Genomic DNA, 17,672 nt, shown 5'->3' with positions numbered 1-17,672 from the left:
TAAATAAAAAATAATGTCCTGTGTGCATGATGCCTTATGGCAGGGGTCTCCAAACTGTCTAAACATAGGGCCAGTTTACGGTCCTTCAAAGTTTAGGGAGGCCGGACTGTGGCCATCATGAGTGGAAAATGTCCCGGCATCAGTTGGAGTAAACAATGCCCCATCTTTGGAGTCAGCGAGTGCAATTGTGAACCAGTTGTTGGTGTTAATGGGAGGAACCGTATCCCTTTGCTGGTGCCAGTAAAGCAAGCAAAGGGCCGCATATGGCCCACGGGCCACAGTTTAGAGACCACTGCCTTACTGGAACTGTACACAAATATGAGAGACAGCAGAGGAGGAGAAGAACAAAATAAAAGAAAAAAAATGAGTATGATAAAGAAAAAGAAAAAAGTAGAATGAAAAAAGTAAGGGTAAAGAGAGATGGAAAAGGGGGGAAAAAAAAAAAAGAAGAGAATAAGAATGAAAAGGAAGAGTAAGAGAGACAGAAAAAAAGAAAATAGAGGGAATGAAGAAAAAAAAAAAAAAGAAGAGTTGTAAAACAGAAAAATAAAAAAAGTAAATCATGTGGTCATAGGATAACTATTGTCCTGTTGCCTGAAGTTCGATTTCATGAGGAATACAATACAAAACATTACCATAAATTGTCATATACATCTTATTGTTGCCAAGCACAGCTACATCACAGAGCCAGCTCCCAGCACAGCAAGGTTTAGCCACATGACAATGAGACGACATGCACGGATCACGAGACACACGTAAACACAGAGAGCGCACACAAGTGACATGCACACATAGCGCTCCGCTTATAACGGACTATGGCAGCCAGTAGGACGATGGTTTGTTAAGGACATTTAATGAAGTGGACCTGTTACCCAACACAAGGGGGAATAAGCCATTCGCTGGGTCGAGACAATTTCAATAGAATTCAAAAAACACAGAATGGAAAGCTATGGGGCTAAACCTCTCAGGGATGTCCTCTACTGCTTTGTGACCCAACAGGCCAAGCTTCAGAGACTAGCGGGATGACTGGTTTGTGTTGCCCGCTGCCCTTTACGGTTTCTATGGCCATATGGGACAATGGAAGGTGGCCACCTTCTGCTATGGGCAATAGGAACTATTTCTTATGGGAACCACACGTTATAACTGACACCACCAGGTAGTAGAAGGCCTCATACACACCGGACGGTTTTGTAGCTGCTTCTAGGAGTTTTTTTTTTTTTTTCCTGCCTCTAAACTCCCCTCCATGTTATCCGATGTGCCCATGCACACATAGGCTTTTATCAGTGTATAGCGGCAGGGGCTTTTAGAGGCAGGAGAGAGGAAAAAAAACAAAACAACCCCCCCCCCCCCCAAAAAAAAAGAAAACAACAAAAAACAAACCCCCACTGCCAGTGTGTCCAGGAGCAGCACAGTTTGGGCAGACAAAACGATTGACGCTGCTAAATGTGCTTCAAAGCTGGCACTTGAGCAACAATTCATTTCAGCGGCAAGAATAAAATTATTCTGTCCAATTAAATGAATGAACGCCCAAGCTAGAGCTGGAGGTGCGCCTCTGGGTGTCTGTGTAAATCCAGGAAGTGAACAGGCAGCAGCCAGACTCAGTGGAGGGAGATTTCTGCAGCATATTTTGTATATATAAAATAATAATATGCAACGTGGTTGGAGGGAAGCTTCAAAACGGCAAAGATGTTTTTATTACAAAATTATTATGTGAGCAGATGGCAGTTCTTTAAAAGAAAGCCATAATATTGTTTTGTCAAAATAAACCATAATATTTAGGGGTCAATTTGATCTCATTTAAATTTAAGCGTTTTTAAATTGTTTTTTTATTTTATTTTTTTTAAATATCCAATCATCAATCTGAATTTCCAAAACTGTCCCATATCTCCTGAGTGTGCATATTGTACAGAAGGAAAACTAGATTAATTTTAGGTCAAATTAAACCATAATATTTAATGGTCAATTTTTTTAATTTTTTATTTATTTTTCATCTACTCTTTAAATATGTATAGAAACTAAATACCTACTTTATAAAGAAAGTGCATGTTACAATAAACTTGACCTGATTCATAAAGTGCTTAGGGGGCAATACCTTCCCTCTACCTATGCCAGTCTTTCAAACTGATCCATGTCCCTATGAAGCTTTTGTGGATTCTAGGCCGTGCCTGGAGCCTCGCCTTATCTCTAAAGTCAAATTAAGCCCCACCCCCTCCAAGCACTAAGCCCCAACCTCCGTGCCTGGAGCGCCACCTTATCGCTAAGGTCAAATTAAGCCCCACCCTCCGTGCCTGGAGCTTCTTCCTGGAACCTCACTTTATCTCCAAGGTCAAATTAAGCCCCACCCCTCCAAATACTAATCCTCACCCTCCATGCCTGGAGCCTCGCCTTATCTCCAAGGTCAAATTAAGCCCCACCCCCTCCAAGTACTAAGCTCCACCCTCTGTGCCTGGAGCCTCACCTTATTTCTAGAGTCATATTAAAGACTCACCCCCTCCAAGTAATAAGCCCCACCCTCTAAAATTCTACCTCAATACCAAGATTAATCAAGGTCCCGTGTAGAGTCGGGGCTTGGGATCCAAGGATGTTGTTTACACTGGACTGCTAAAAGCTTTTATCCCCCTTCTTTATTAACGCACTACAGAAGGTGCACAGAGCTTGAGGTCAAATGACAGGCAACCCCCCGCCAATTTCTGCACTGAAAATTTCAACATTGGTCAAATAGATTCAAACCATGCTGAATGTCTAAATGGCTGGCATATAATGGCTTTAAGGACTCCCCCCCCCCCCCCTCTTAAAGGAGAAGTACAGCCCCAAAGCTTGTTCGGCTTTACTTCTATGGATCACAAAAGTGCAGTTCATTTTGTACTACTGCGACCAGCCCGCTGACGTCACACAGCCGGTCCAAGCTCGGGCAAGACTGCGACAATGAAGTCGGGGTCCACCCACATGCCTGGACCGACAACTGGGCTGGCCGCTTCCGCCCCCTCCCCAGCCCAGCGCTCCAGTGAGCGAGGGAAGAAGGGAGGAGAAGAGCAGAGACCAACAAGTCACCAGTTCTCTGCTCAGGGAGCCCTGAGAGCCGAGTGATCGTGGGGTTTGATCGCTCGGTTCTCAGCGTTAGAGCCAGTGGGGGGGGGGGGGTAGGTATGATTCTGCAAAAAAAAAAAAAAAAAACACACACAACAAAAAAACCCCAACCCATAATGCAAGTCGGAACTCTGTTAATAGGCTTTCAATGACTAATATTCTCCAGGAGGTTTACTCCTTATGCCAAGATGATTGATTGAATTGGGCTGACACAGACTCCCACTAGAGGGCGCACCTACAAATGCTCATTATAAAGTATGGCCCCAGAAAACACAGCACAGCAAATCATAAAATGAGAAACCCGATTATAAAAATATAGTTATTAGACAATACTGGTTCAAATACTGGCCCTTAAAAATAGAAGTTTTTTTTTTTTTTTTTTTTTTTAAAGGCGACCTAATTGTAGTAACAGGTTGTCGGGTAGGACTGTCCGTTATAAACGGGAGCGCGCTGCGGTGACGGTGAGCAGATGACGGCACAGGAAGATGCGAAGATGCGGCGTCCACACTCACTTGTAATATCATAAACAACAACTGCCACAGTGGAGTCGCGAATGTAGCTAGGGATCAAACTCCTGAACCGCTCCTGACCTGCCGTGTCCCACAGCTGCAGCCGCACCTAACATGGGAGTGTGAGCGGCCGGTGCAGCAGAAGGGGGGGAGGGAAGAGGAAATAAAAAACAAAACACCGTCAACAGGCTGTCAAGATTAGATACCTACTTGTGATATCGTAAACTACTACGGCAGCTGCAGAGTCACGGATGTAACTGGGGATGAGGCTGCGGAATCGTTCCTGCCCCGCCGTGTCCCAGAGTTGCAATCTGATCTGCGAGATGGAAGACAATCAAACACGGAAAAAATAAAAAATAATAAAAAAAAGGCTTCAGCTACAGTATCAGCAAATCCCCAGATGCTGCAACTGTAAAAGTGAAGGTTTTCTGAAAATATTAGGGTTGGAACTAAGCCTTCCTATTCTTTAGAGCCAAGGAAGCCGCCATCTTGGCCTCTGTCTGATCTGCGGTTACCATGGAGCTGCACATGTGATCAGTGATGACTCCAACTATTTGATGGTTTGACAGTTCAGTTCAGGCACAAGCAAACGTTAGCATGCCTTGAATTAAATAGTATGGGAAAACTGTTAGGGCTCGTTTATACTTGCATCGGCTTCAGAACACATTAATGGCTAGTTTACACTTCGGACACCCTTTGTTAAAGTTCTCTAAATACCAGTCAAAGCTCCTGTCACTAAATAAAATGGTTCGCTTACAGTCTTGCTTGCACCTTGCTTTTCTTTGGCTTTGCTTCAAAAATTATACCCCATGTAGCTTTAGTGGTGCATCGAAGCCCCGTCAAAGCCCCGCCGAAGCCCCATCAAAGCCCCGCCGAAGCCCCATCAAAGCCCCGCCGAAGCCCCATCAAAGCCCCGCCGAAGCCCCATCAAAACATCAAGCAAAAACAAGATATAAACAGGACTGTAAGCGAAGCATTTTATAAAGGGCTCATTTACACTTGCTTCGAGTTCAAACAAGGCTTTAGATAGGCTTTGTTAAAGCTCTCTGAACACTAGTCAAAGCTTCTGTCACTAAATAAAATGGTTGGCTTAAAGTCCCGTTTACACCTTTCTTTGGCTTGGCTTCAAAAATTATACGCCATGTAGCTTTAGTAGTGCTTCAAAAGCATCTTCTTGCTTGAGGACCCCACCAAAGTATCACTGAAGTCTCATCAAATCTCCAAGCAAAAGAAAGTGTAAACAGGATTGCAAGCTAACCATTTTATTTACTGACAGGAGATTTGACTGACGTCCAGAGAGCTTTAACAAAGCCTGTCCAAAGCCTTGTTTTGAAGCAAGCGTAAACTAGCCCTTAAATCGTTGGGTTTAGTCCTGCTTTAAAGTGGAACTAACCCCATTGATTTGACAGTTTTCTTTAGCCGGTTATATTCCCAGCATGACAACTGTCACATTTGCTTGTGCTCTCAACCAAATAGTTGGAGTCAAAACTGATCACATTTGCAGCTTTATGGAAACTGCAGATCAGATAGAGGCCAAGATGGCAGCTTCCATGGCTGAAAAGGATAGGAAGGTTTAGTTCCGCTTTAATATGTCCCCAATACCTGGCTGAACCATTGTCAGCATCTTGCACTCCTGAAATGATCATCATTTGTACAAAACTAACCAGTACTTGGTCACAACGATACAGCCAGTGGCATAGAAAACCTTAAGGGAGGATATGTATAGAAAAAAGCCCTTTGGGTGTTCTAATCACCACTGCTTTTCTGTATAAATGATTAGGAGATACAAGGATGAGGATGCAGATAAAATGTTCTCTTTTATTATAAAACAGAAAACGTATGCACAAGTTTTTTTTTGCATCACACAGGCAATCTGCAAAATTATAAACTTGCAGATTTCAACATACCTCACAGTGGGCAGCAGGAGCAAGGGAAAAAAATGAATAGTTATATATGCAAATTTGCTTGATATGTTAAAAGTGCACTTTCAAAAAGGAGGCTTCCATATACCCAGGACCGATATTTTAGGTATGTCCGATTAACCCATCTTTAATCTTCACTGTGAATGCCCTGCATATATCAATATTTTTTTTTCAATCATTCAATCATCTGAAACGTAAACTCCTGTTGACTTTGAATACCCAATCACGTGAAAAGGCTTCTAATGTGATTTGATATTTAAAAACGGAAAAAAACAAAACAAAAAAAAAAAAAAACTATACTTACCTGCTCCGTGCAATGGTTTTGCACAAAGCAGCCCTAATCCTCTTCTTTTGGGGTCCCCCGCTGTCACTCCTAGCTCCTCCTGTCTTAGAAGTACCCCCATAGAAAGCAACTTGCAGGCTCTGCTGCCTACATCCATAGACCCAGACATCTAGGTTTTGCCCCACCCCTTCATCATAGGATTACATTAATTGGCTTCCGCTGCCATCAATCTGACTTGTGAGGAGGGAGAGAGCCACTGCTCTCATGCACAGAGCTGGATCGAGATTGTGCTCAGGTGCTGGACACAGAAGGTTTTATACCTTAATGCACAGAATGTAAAAAACCTTGGAGGAGGGAGGAGGGAGGAGGGAGGAGGAGGAGGAGAAAGCAGTTTCCTATGCTGTCGGCTGCACCGCACTGCTCCATTTTTCTGCGGGTGAGGAGAAAGCTTATATTCATCCTTTGTTCCAACGGAAAACAGCGCTCCCCACGGTCCAGCGGTGGACTGTTCCTGGTCTATTGAGCCTGCTCTAGGTTTGACGACATCAGGAACAGTCCACAAGTCAAGACCTCTGGAGCGCGGGGGTGTTGGAGCAGTCTTGTGCTGCGAGGATTAAGTATGTAGATCTCCTTTCTCCTTACCCCATGGCAAAAAATTAAAAAAAATAAAAAAGGAGTAAACCCGTCGAGTACGGGCACAGCCCCACTGCATGGGAAGACTTTTTTTGCCTGGAGATGGGCTTTAAGGCTTTAGAAACATTTCAAAATATAATAAATATATTATATATAAAAAAAAATCAAGCCTATGGTCCCTTTATTTTAAAGCGGAGCTCCAGTGCCTCCACCAAAAAATGTAAAGCCATCAGCTACAAATACTGTAGCTGGTGACTTACTATTTGGGCACCGACCTGTCCAGGGATGCCATGGTGTCCTCACCCGAGCAGATTCTTGAAACCGGCTCTCGGGTGCTGGTGCCACCATCTTGGGTACGGGAAACCGGCATTGAAGCCTCTCAGTGGGCCGGCTGCGGCCAACCTTCCGGGTGAGTTCACCACTGCGAACTCAACAGGAAGTGGAGGCGGGTACCTGTCAAAACCAGGTACCTACTCCACCCACAAGATGTCAAATGTGGCTCCAGAAGAGAATGCAGACAATTGGAGCTCCCCCTTTTAGATGGAGCTCCGCTTTAAAGGAATACCTGACTGAATTTAAGCAGTCCAGGGATATCTGCGCAACCAACGAATAAATAAAGTCCTACACCATGCAAACTGACGACCACAATAAAATGGCGTCGTAATTATGATTGACATTTGCTGTGTCAGATTTAACTTTCCCTACGGCCGTCCCACATGTGGATAGCAATGGCCGTTTGACAACTGGAACTTGCCTTGCCTCCAAAGACATGCCCAAGACAAGAGGAATGAAGGATGGGTGGCCAACGCACCCCGTTTTCCTTTGCATTCCTCTAGTGGCTGCTTGTCTCAGGCAAGCGCTTGAAGGGGAGACAAGTGTCGGTTATGATGCAGCCATCTCTTTGCCAGCTACACTGTTGGATAACTGTGAGGAGAGGAGGGTGGTCTGACAAAGTATCTAGCAAAGAGACGGCTGCTCGAGGGCCTCGTAGCTAGGCCTACAAAGTACAGTGCCTTGCGAAAGTATTCGGCCCCGTTGAACTTTTCAACCTTTTGCCACATTTCAGGCTTCAAACAAAGATATAAAATTTTAATTTTTTGTGAAGAATCACCAACAAGTGGGACACAATTGTGAAGTAGAAAGAGATCTATTGGATATTTTAAACTTTTTTAGCAAATAAAAAAACTGAAAAGTGGTGCGTGCAAAATTATTTGGCCCCTTTACTTTCAGTGCAGCAAACTCACTCCAGAAGTTCAGCGAGGATCTCTGAATGATCCAATGTTGTCCTAAATGACTGATGGTAATAAATAGAATCCACCTGTGTGTAATCAAGTCTCTGTATAAATACACCTGCTCTGTGATAGTCTCAGGGTTCTGTTGAAAGCGCAGAGAGCATCATGAAGACCAAGGGACACACCAGGCAGGTCCGTAATACTGTTGTGGAGAAGTTTAAAGCCGGATTTGGATACAAAAAGATTTCCCAAGCTTTAAACATCCCAAGGAGCACTGTGCAAGCGATCATTTTGAAATGGAAGGAGTATCAGACCACTGCAAATCTACCAAGACCTGGCCGTCCCTCTAAACTTTCAGCTCAGACAAGGAGAAGACTGATCAGAGATGCAGCCAAGAGGCCCATGATCACTCTGGATGAACTGCAGAGAACTACAGCTGAGGTGGGAGAGTCTGTCCATAGGACAAAAATCAGTCATACACTGCACAAATCTGGCCTTTATGGAAGAGTGGCAAGAAGAAAGCCATTTCTCAAAGATATCCATAAAAAGTCTCGTCTAAAGTTTGCCACAAGCCTCCTGGGAGACACACCAAACATGTGGAAGAAGGTGCTCTGGTCAGATGAAACCAAAATCGAACTTTTTTCCCACAATGCAAAACGATATGTTTGGCGTAAAAGCAACACAGCTCATCACCCTCAACACACCATCCCCACTGTCAAACATGGTGGTGGCAGCATCATGGTTTGGGCCTGCTTTTCTTCAGCAGAGACAGGGAAGATGGTTAAAATTGAGGGGAAGATGGATGCAGCCAAATACAGGACCATTCTGGATGAAAACCTGTTGGAGTCTGCAAAAGACCTGAAACTGGGACGGAGATTTATCTTCCAACAAGACAATGATCCCAAACATACAGCAAAATCTACAAAGGAATGGTTCACAAATAAACGTATCCAGGTGTTAGAATGGCCAAGTCAAAGTCCAGACCTGAATCCAATCGAGAATCTGTGGAAAGAGCTGAAAACTGCTGTTCACAAACGCTCTCCATCCAACCTCACTGAGCTCGAGCTGTTTTGCAAGGAAGAATGGGCAAGAATTTCAGTCTCTCGATGTGCAAAACTGATAGAGACACCCCAAGAGACTTGCAGCTGTAATCGCAGCAAAAGGTGGCTCTACAAAGTATTAACGCAAGGGGGCTGAATCATTTTGCACGCCCCACTTTTCATTTTTTTATTAGTTAAAAAAGTTTCAAAAATCCAATAGATTTCGTTCCACTTCACAATTGTGTCCCACTTGTTGGTGATTCTTCACAAAAAATAAAAAATTTTATATCTTTATGTTTGAAGCCTGAAATGTGGCAAAAGGTTGAAAAGTTCAAGGGGGCTGAATACTTTCGCAAGGCACTGTATGTAGGAACATGGAACAAACTACTAGAGATGTACTTTGTCCCCTGAAGGACAGAACACTGAAAAAAATTAGGAGGACATTTTTTCATGTGGCCAGGGTTTAAAGAACTCTGGCCTCATGAAAATATAAAATTCAGAGCCTGCAGTTGGCAGTGTAAATGCACAGAAGTTAAGTCATTCAATAAATAGAGGGCGGGGGGGGGGGGGGGTTAGGGGGGGGTGTTGGATTGAAATGCCACTGCAGCTTGATGCATCAGGGCCACTCTGTACAGACCATACTGCAAATTTCATACAGCGATATCATAGATCATTTGTTCTGCCACGAACATCTGGGAACCTGAAGCAGCAGCAGTCTAAAGCTGGGTTCAAGAAAGAAAGAAAAGAAAAAAATAAATAAATACACAGACATTCGGCCCGTGTATATGTCGGTCTGTCCGACAGCAGGTGGGCGCTTGGCCAGCTTCTGTCAGACGAGCACGCTTGCAAACCAGCCAAGCAACTCCCGATCAGCGCTCTCAGCAAATGGCAGGGGAAATAAAAAAAATAATAAAATGTTGTACTTAATGTATCGCTGTACTGTAAAAACACAACAGCTCAGCGGAGGATATCGCTGTACTTACTTTGCATAGTTAGTACAGCGGCTCAGAGCAGAGCCAACAGGTTTTTTTTGTTTTTTTTTTTGCACAACCCATGGGGGTTGAACGGAAAAATCCTATAGTGTGTACCGGACTAAAGAGATTTGCTGGTCAAATACTCACTGTTCGATCTTCTAGGTACATTGTTTTTGATAAGAAGTCAATACCAATTGTTGCCTAAAAAAACCAAAACAAAACAAAAGAAGGTTAAAAGATTTTAAACAGAAGGATAATTTCATTCCCTATATTATATTTTCTGGGCCAAGATCCAACAAAAGAAAAGAAAAAAAAAAAAAGACAAACTCTGGCTTCATTCAGATGTGCTTCCCCTCTGAAAAAGCGATTTGTGGTGGATCACTTTTTAGAGGGAGCGATTGACATTGCCTCCTCACTGCCTATTTAAACAATGAAAAGGCTGAACCACAGCACCGCAATATGTGGCATAGCCCCATACTCTTTAACGGGTCACATAAGCAGCAGTACTGTGACAAACAGGACACAAGGTTTTGTTTTTGCTGCGGCAAGCAAATGGCCCTAGGTCAGTGATGGGGAACCTTGGCACCCCAGATGTTTTGCAAATACATTTCCCATGATGCTCACCTACACTGCAGAGTGCATGAGCATCATAGGAAATGTAGTCCCAAAACACCTGGAGTGCCAAGGTTCACCATCACTGCCCTAGGTGGCTGCATATCCTTCAGGTGTGTGGTTGGTAAAATTGAGGCTTAAAAGCGGAGCTCCACCCAAAAGGTTTTCCACGTACAGGTATGCGCTCCCCACTTCCTGGTAAAGATCGCAGCATGGCGATCTTCTGGCACCTCTTTCCCCTACTGCCTTCTGGGAGACTCACAGAGTTCCCAGAAGAAAGCGGGACAATTCACAAAGCGCAGCGTGACTTGCGCATGCGCAGTTGGAAACAGGATGTGAAGCCACAAGGCTACACATCTAGTTTCCCTTAATACAGATGCCGGTTGACGAATTGGCTAGGGGTGCCGACATCACAGGATCCCTGGACAGATAAACGTCCTTATATTAAAAATCAGCAGCTACAGTATTTGTAGCTGCAGAAGTTTATTTTATTTTTTTACAGACTGGAATTCCGCTTTAACCACCTGCTTTTACCACCCCCTGATCGCCCATGTGAATAAGTCTTTTTTTTTTCTTCAATGCTGCTCACAATATTTCTACAATGACCGTAACCGTTCAGAAATAAGATGGGTCTAGGACTCCATCGATTCACTGACCTGAAACAAGTGTGCAGATCAAAGCTTCTAACGTAGTCCTTGTACACATGGGGCTACAGTGTGTATTTAAGCAGAGCGTACAGCTTCCGAGCGGCTTTTGGAGAAGCATTTAAAAGCAACCCACAGATCCTGTTTGAGGATGTTAAAGTGAACCTGCATCCAATCTATGCATGCTAAAGTAGTAAAAACACTTTAGAACAAGCCCTCATTCACCTCGATATAGACATTGTGGAGAAATTCATCTTTAAAATTTCACAACAGAGGCAAAGAAATCACAACTTTTTTCCCGATCTTTTACTTTCTATGGGAAATAAAAAAAACTTGGCAGCCTGCCTTCTTTTTTTAAAAATCTGAACTCCATGTATGATCTGTATTGGATAGTTACATTGCTCCAGCTTGGCATATCCAATACCTGAGAGACTGATCACTGTAGTAGGTCAGTGCTACTACAGTGATAGCGTAATCTACCAGGTCATGAGACAAGCGGCATCCCCTCAGTGGGTTCCTCACATATCTCATGGAAAGCTCCCTGCTGAATGTATAGCAGTAGGCAGAATTTATTGAATGGGGGAGCTGAGAAACAGAAGATACTGGTAACACCAAGGGACTTTCCCACCCACCTTGTTGATTAAGGTTTGCCCAGCCCTAACCTAATGGTTTCTCTTCCATCTTTCACAAACTCAATTGGTGAGACCCCTCCCAGTCGGCACACTTGCTGTGCCCATTATAAGGGACTCACACCAGCTTTATGCTAAGTTTTCAGGCTTACACACTTGCTGTGCCCGTTTTTAGGAGTCCCTACTTTCCCTGCACGGAATTCTCTGGCTCTCACACCTTTTGTGTTTATTATCAGGGGTTCCCACCAACCTTTCACCAATTTCCTGGGTGTGTACACTTGCTGGTCCTTCTTACGAGTGGGCTTCCCACCATCCCTGTGCCAAGTTCACATTGTGCCCAATAAGTGGAGTTCCCACCACCCCTTTGTTGAGTTCCTGGGTCTGAACACCTGCGGTACCCAATATGAGGGGTTCACACCATCTCTGTGCCAAGTTTCTGAGTCTGAACATCTGCTGTACCCAATGTGAAGGCTTCCAACCATTCATGGTCGGCACACCTACTGAACCCATTATAAAGGGTTTTTCGCCTTTCCCCTGCTGAGGTTTTTGGGTTTGTACACCTTAGGTGCTTATTATGAGGGGTCCCCACCATCCCGGTGCCAAGTTTTTGGGACTGTACACATGATGTGCCCAACGTGAAAGATTCCCACCATCGCTGGACAAGTTCCCGGGTCTTTACGCCTGCTGTGCCCATTATGAGGGGTTCCCACCATCCCTAAAATGTTTAGGTTATAAAGAATGCAACAAAACAGAGCAAAGCCAGGAACTGTGGCAACGAGCTCACCCCTTGGAGGCATCAAGAATTTTAATGCACAGAAGATGACTTTGCACACCAGATTTCACTTATAACTGAAGTATTTATGAAATCTGGTTACAGCTAAAAAAATAAATAAAAAAAAAGTTGTGCCCCTTTCCTAAACCTAATAAGAATAAAATCGATAGCTATAAATGGAAACATCAGAAACCCATAATGTGATTATAATGGAAGAAAAGGATGGAAGGACTACAGTTCACAAACTAAGTGATGCCATAGCACTTCCTATGAGCAACCCACACAGTAAAGGGTCATTGCCCAACAAGATGAAACCAGCCAAATGTGCCAACTTAGTTCTTGCCTGTAGCTACTATCAATTATTTTTTTCCTTTCAAACATTTTTAATGAAAATTTCAGTGTAAGATTCCAATAACAAGCAAGCATTGTAACAACTCATGTACAGCTCAGTATGGATATTGACAGTTTTGAAACAGTACAATCTTACAGGTGTAGTAAACCCTTGTCTGGAATCTTTTTTATTACACCTGCACAGGATTTCTTTGGAAGAAACATTTCCTTTTATTGGACTGTTATGCTCATGATTACATCTTTATGAGGAACTGTTTATACACATTTTTTGAGCACTTTGTTTATAGTATCTGTAATTGTTTATACAAATTTTGTGCACTTTATTATTGCATGAATTAAAAAAATATTATTTTCTAGCTTATTTTTTCCACTCTAAAGAGCTAACATGATAGCAAAATGCATGGAACATAAGACATCCAAGCTGAAATTATTCACTGTTAGCAAATGAAATGGGGAATGGGATCTGAAATGTTTATATATGAAGGATGAAAGGTAGGTGAACTCGTGCATGCTCCCCTAGTAGCCAAGAACCCCTATCGGGCTCAGACTGTGTTTGGATGGGGGAGTTGCACTCATATCGTAGGGGTAATTCACCTGTCTGGTGAGTTACCCAGTGCCTTGACTATGGGACTGAGTAAATAGAGGGACAGCTCTAGCGTGGGTAGGGGTAGGGAGGCCTTATGGGGCCGGGAAGGAATTTAATATAGGATGTAGGACCTGATATAGATTAGCTATTATTCGAATGGTCCGATACGATATTTGTTAACGGCTGTGTTGGAGAAGTTGAAATGGGCCAAACGTGTCCTGTGTTTTGCATTTGTTGAATTTATGTAAGTGTTGAGTTATGAAGTGTTGCCGGATACCTTTGAAGTGGCGGCAGTGTTTCAGTGTATGAGGTTGCGGTAGTCGTTCGTTTCTTTAAAATGCAACCAGCAAGCCCAGATGTTCAGAAATGTTGTTTTTTCTTTAGATTGGTGTATGAAGGCTTCCATTTCTGCCATTTTTTCAATACGTTGAAACCAATAGGAAATAGGTGGGGGGTTGGTCAGTCTCCAAAATGCTGGTATGCTTTGTTTTAGTGAGGTGGAGGGCGAGAGACTTTTTGTAGCCGAGTAGGGTAGTGATGTATGGCGAAGCAGAAATTGAGCGGGGGTGAACTTTGTGACTTGGGTGATGGGTGTACCTCCTTCAAGAAAGGTTGTCCAAGTGGGCATTCCCACCAAATATGCAGTAGGGATCCTTGTGATAGGCTGCATCTCCAACAAAGTGGGGAGATGCTAGGTTGGTATACCCTCAAAATTAAGACAACTTAGAAGCGAGAGCACAATTGACAGATGGCTATGCATTAAACTGGTGGGATTACCTGGTAGGTGTTGTCGAAGCTGTCATACATGAACCTCGTGATTAAAGATGTTTTTCCAACTAGAAGAAACAAGAAAAACAAAACAAAAAAATTCATAAAAAGATTGCCCATTATTTTATATGTCAGTCTGGAAGAAAATTAATGCCGACAAAAAGAATGGGAAAGGAGAGACAGATCAAATAAAAAATAATAATAATAATAATAATAAAATAAAAATAAAAAAGTAGTTCCAGGAGGGGAAAAGAAAAAAAACAGTTCAGCTAACAAAGAGCTCTGGGAGAGGAGGGAGAAGATGGGGACGCCAACAAGAAGTTCTAAAGGAGGTTGGTAGGGATGGGAATACTAACAAGGAGTGCCAGGGAACAAAAATGGAAAAGGTGGCAGGGATCCATGAGATATCCCCATCCATACCAGACCAAAACCATTATTATATTATATATATGTATGTATGTATGTATGTATGTATGTATGTATGTATGTATATGTATGTATATGTATGTATATGTATGTATATGTATGTATATGTATGTATGTATGTATGTATGTGTATATATATATATATATATATATATATATATATATATATATATATATATATATATATATATATATATATATATATATATATATATATATATATATATATATATATATATATATATATATATATATATAATTATTATTATATATTAAAAACAAGGATTTTAACTTGAAACCAACAAATGTCAGAAAAAGGTTTAGTGTTTAACCACTACAATATCGGGCACTTTCACCCCCTTCCTTCCTAGCCCAATTTTCAGCTTTCATCGCTCTAGCGCTTTCAGTGACAATTGCGCGGTCATGCTACACTGTACCCAAATGAAATTTTTATAATTTTGTTCGCACAAATAGAGCTTTATTTTGGTGGTATTTATTCACGACTTTTTATTTTTTGCGATATAAGCGCAAAAAAAGCGGAAATTTGGAAAAAAACAATAATTTTCCTTTTTCTATTTTAAAATAAATACAATAAAATCAAATCTTGTCATAAATTTAAGCCAAAATGTATTCTGCTACATGTTTTTGGTAAAAAATAATTCCGTTAAGTGTATAATTGATTTGTGTGATCACGGACATATGTACGCAAATGATCATGTACATATGTGTGCAGATAATCATTGGGACATGTGATTTTAGTGGGACATATTTTTATTATTAGGGACATGTGTTTTGGGGACATGTGTGGGGACTGTGTTTATGCTGTGTGGTGTGTTGTGTGTTTACACTAGACTGATGATCAGCGAGTAAAAAAGCAGCCCATACTCACTGATCATCATCCGGCTGCAGCGATCTGCTCTCCTCTCCTCAGCGATGACTTCTGTGTGAGGAGAGGAAGAGCCGATTGCCTAGCAACCGGCTGTTTGTTTACATCACATGACGGCCGTGATTGGGTACGGCCGTCATGTGATCAGGAGGGCCAATCACAGAGCCCTCCTGCCGATCTGAGATGCGCCGTGTCCGGGTGACACAAGCACATCGGGATCGCGCCTCTGTGCGGGCACGCGCGTTCCCGCTCCTTCTGAAGGACGTTCCTGAACGTCCTATCAGAAGTAGACGGCTCCCACCCGGCCGTATATGTGCATTGGCTGGGTGGGAAGTGGTTAAACTTTTTTCACTTACACACAAAGTCTATTCCATTGACAAATTGTTACAATGTTTACACTTAAGTTCAACTGATAAAGAATGTTTTGATTCTTGGTAGACTGTCCAGTTTTTCTCTTCCTTTCCTTTTGACAGCTGTGGCTTCAGAAGAGCAGAGAGAATTCTTTGCATAGAAAGAATTGTGAAACACTTTAGTCAAGATCTCGAAAACGATTCTTGACGATTAATCGTGCAGCTCTAGTATAAATATAGTTGAAGATACATCTAAGCCTATACGGATAGGATTATTTACATCAAGTTGCTCACATTCAAAACATTATAGCCAAAAACAAGTTCTACTTTTATCTTCAAGATGATTCAAAATACATGTGTTTTGAATATAAACGAAGACTGCAGAGTGTTGTAGTAATCTTGTAATTTAGTATGAAGAACACAAAGCTTGTGAGTAAACAGAAGGCGGTCGGACAGCGTAGGCCCTGGCGAGAGCTGCAGAAAGGTACGCAGTGTGGATGTGACCGCAGTGAGGAAAGTATATTTGCTCAGCCACGTGTCTGTCCTACTGAAGTGCAGAGTGACTGTCAGCGGAAAGCATTGAGGATCCCGGCCTCAGAGCTGGAGCAGGACCCTCTAGCCCAGCTCAGCCAGGCACAGCACAAGGGACAGAACTGACATTGGATGAGAAGAGCCCCTTGCGTTGGAGGCTGCTGTGTTGGTTGATATCTTCATCCCCCTGTCTCCCAAATATCCCTGCTGCCATGTTCTTCTGGTGTTTTGGAGGCTCATACAGATACTGGACCTGTCACAGGTACTCGTCAAGAATGCTGAATATGGCCATCCTTTCTGCTCCTCTTCTCCATTCATAGAAGCTGTACTATGGTTTCTAGCGATAAAAAGCGTTCTATGAATGGAGGACGGGTGGATGAATGAAAGGTCCATCTTCTATTGTGCCCGGTAGCAGTTTTAATAATGTGTTTTGGTTCCCGGTGGTAATCCAGTTACTCTGTCAACATCTTCCTTGCTTTGCCCACCAGTGTTAATATAGTTGACGATAATATTGTCGCAGTCAAAATTAAGACTATTGTAGTCGACTAAATAATGACCAAAACTAAAAATGGCATTTTAGTCAAAAAAGACTGACAAAACCAAAATTTCAAGTGGTTGTAAGCCCTCCCCCACAACTTTGCCCCATGTAAATCAGCACAAAAAACCTGAATGAACACTGCTTGTAGATATCTCCTTACTTGCTTAGTATTGCTGTAATCCTTGTTGTTCTGTAGAATGAAGTCACTGAGCATGCCCAGATCTCCCCTGATTTACGGTACACTCTCTATGTCTTATCTATCTGTTATCAGGACTTCCCACTGCACAACACTGAACTCTGCTAAATCACTCAGAGCTTCCTCCTACACACCATGTGACCTCACATACAGTCTAAACTTGGCCATTACTGCAGTCTTATCAGCTGAAGATGATAAGTCTGACAAAGGCAAACATTAGATATCAGCACAAGTAAATACTATGAAATAAACAAGTAAGCTATGAACAGGGAAGCGTTGGACTGAGAAGGAGGCTTGGTTAACAATACAGGAAGTGCTCAATGTAAGGGTGGAAATACACTCCACTGTGGACTCAGAAAACAATACTTAAAGAGGGATTCCACTAAAAAAAAAAAAATATTTAAAGCCAGCAGCTATAAATACTACAGCTGCTGATTTTTAATAAATGGACACTCACCTGTCCCGGGTTCCAGCGATGCCGGCAGCCGAGGCCGAACGATCGCTCGGCTCTCGGCTGCTGTCGCCACCATTCTAGGTGAGGGAATCAGGAAGTGAAGCGAATCAGCTTCACTTCCCGGTTCCCTACTGCGCATGCGCGAGTCGCACAATAGGAAATCTCCGCGCTGTCACTGGGACCCGTGTGTGTCCCAGCAGACAGCACGGCAGGGCAGGAAATGGCGTAGACTCCCACGGGAGTCTATGC

General features: G+C 42.8%; 1 protein-coding gene across 2 annotated transcripts in view; it reads right to left on the bottom strand.

Moving 5' to 3' along the window:
* RAB6A (RAB6A, member RAS oncogene family) overlaps positions 1-17,672 on the bottom strand; it is a 60,763-nt gene that overhangs the window by 15,469 nt on the left and 27,622 nt on the right. Inside the window, exons 2-4 of one of the 2 annotated variants that reach the window (XM_077451216.1) lie at positions 14,052-14,111; positions 9,828-9,881; positions 3,600-3,705 (exon numbers count right to left, since the gene is read on the bottom strand). In XM_077451216.1, the coding sequence (XP_077307342.1) occupies positions 3,600-3,705; positions 9,828-9,881; positions 14,052-14,111 (220 nt within the window). Of the gene's footprint in view, positions 1-3,599; positions 3,706-3,806; positions 3,913-9,827; positions 9,882-14,051; positions 14,112-17,672 lie in introns of both variants that reach the window. The other variant, XM_077451215.1, reaches the window with a different exon arrangement.

The sequence above is a fragment of the Lithobates pipiens genome, unplaced genomic scaffold (assembly GCF_037356315.1).
Source record: "Lithobates pipiens isolate NorthernLeopardFrog02 unplaced genomic scaffold, aLitPip1_a1.2 Scaffold_23, whole genome shotgun sequence".
NCBI lineage: Eukaryota > Metazoa > Chordata > Amphibia > Anura > Ranidae > Lithobates > Lithobates pipiens.
Note: the sequence above shows the minus strand (reverse complement) of the source record. Positions and strands in the feature narration are given on the sequence as shown.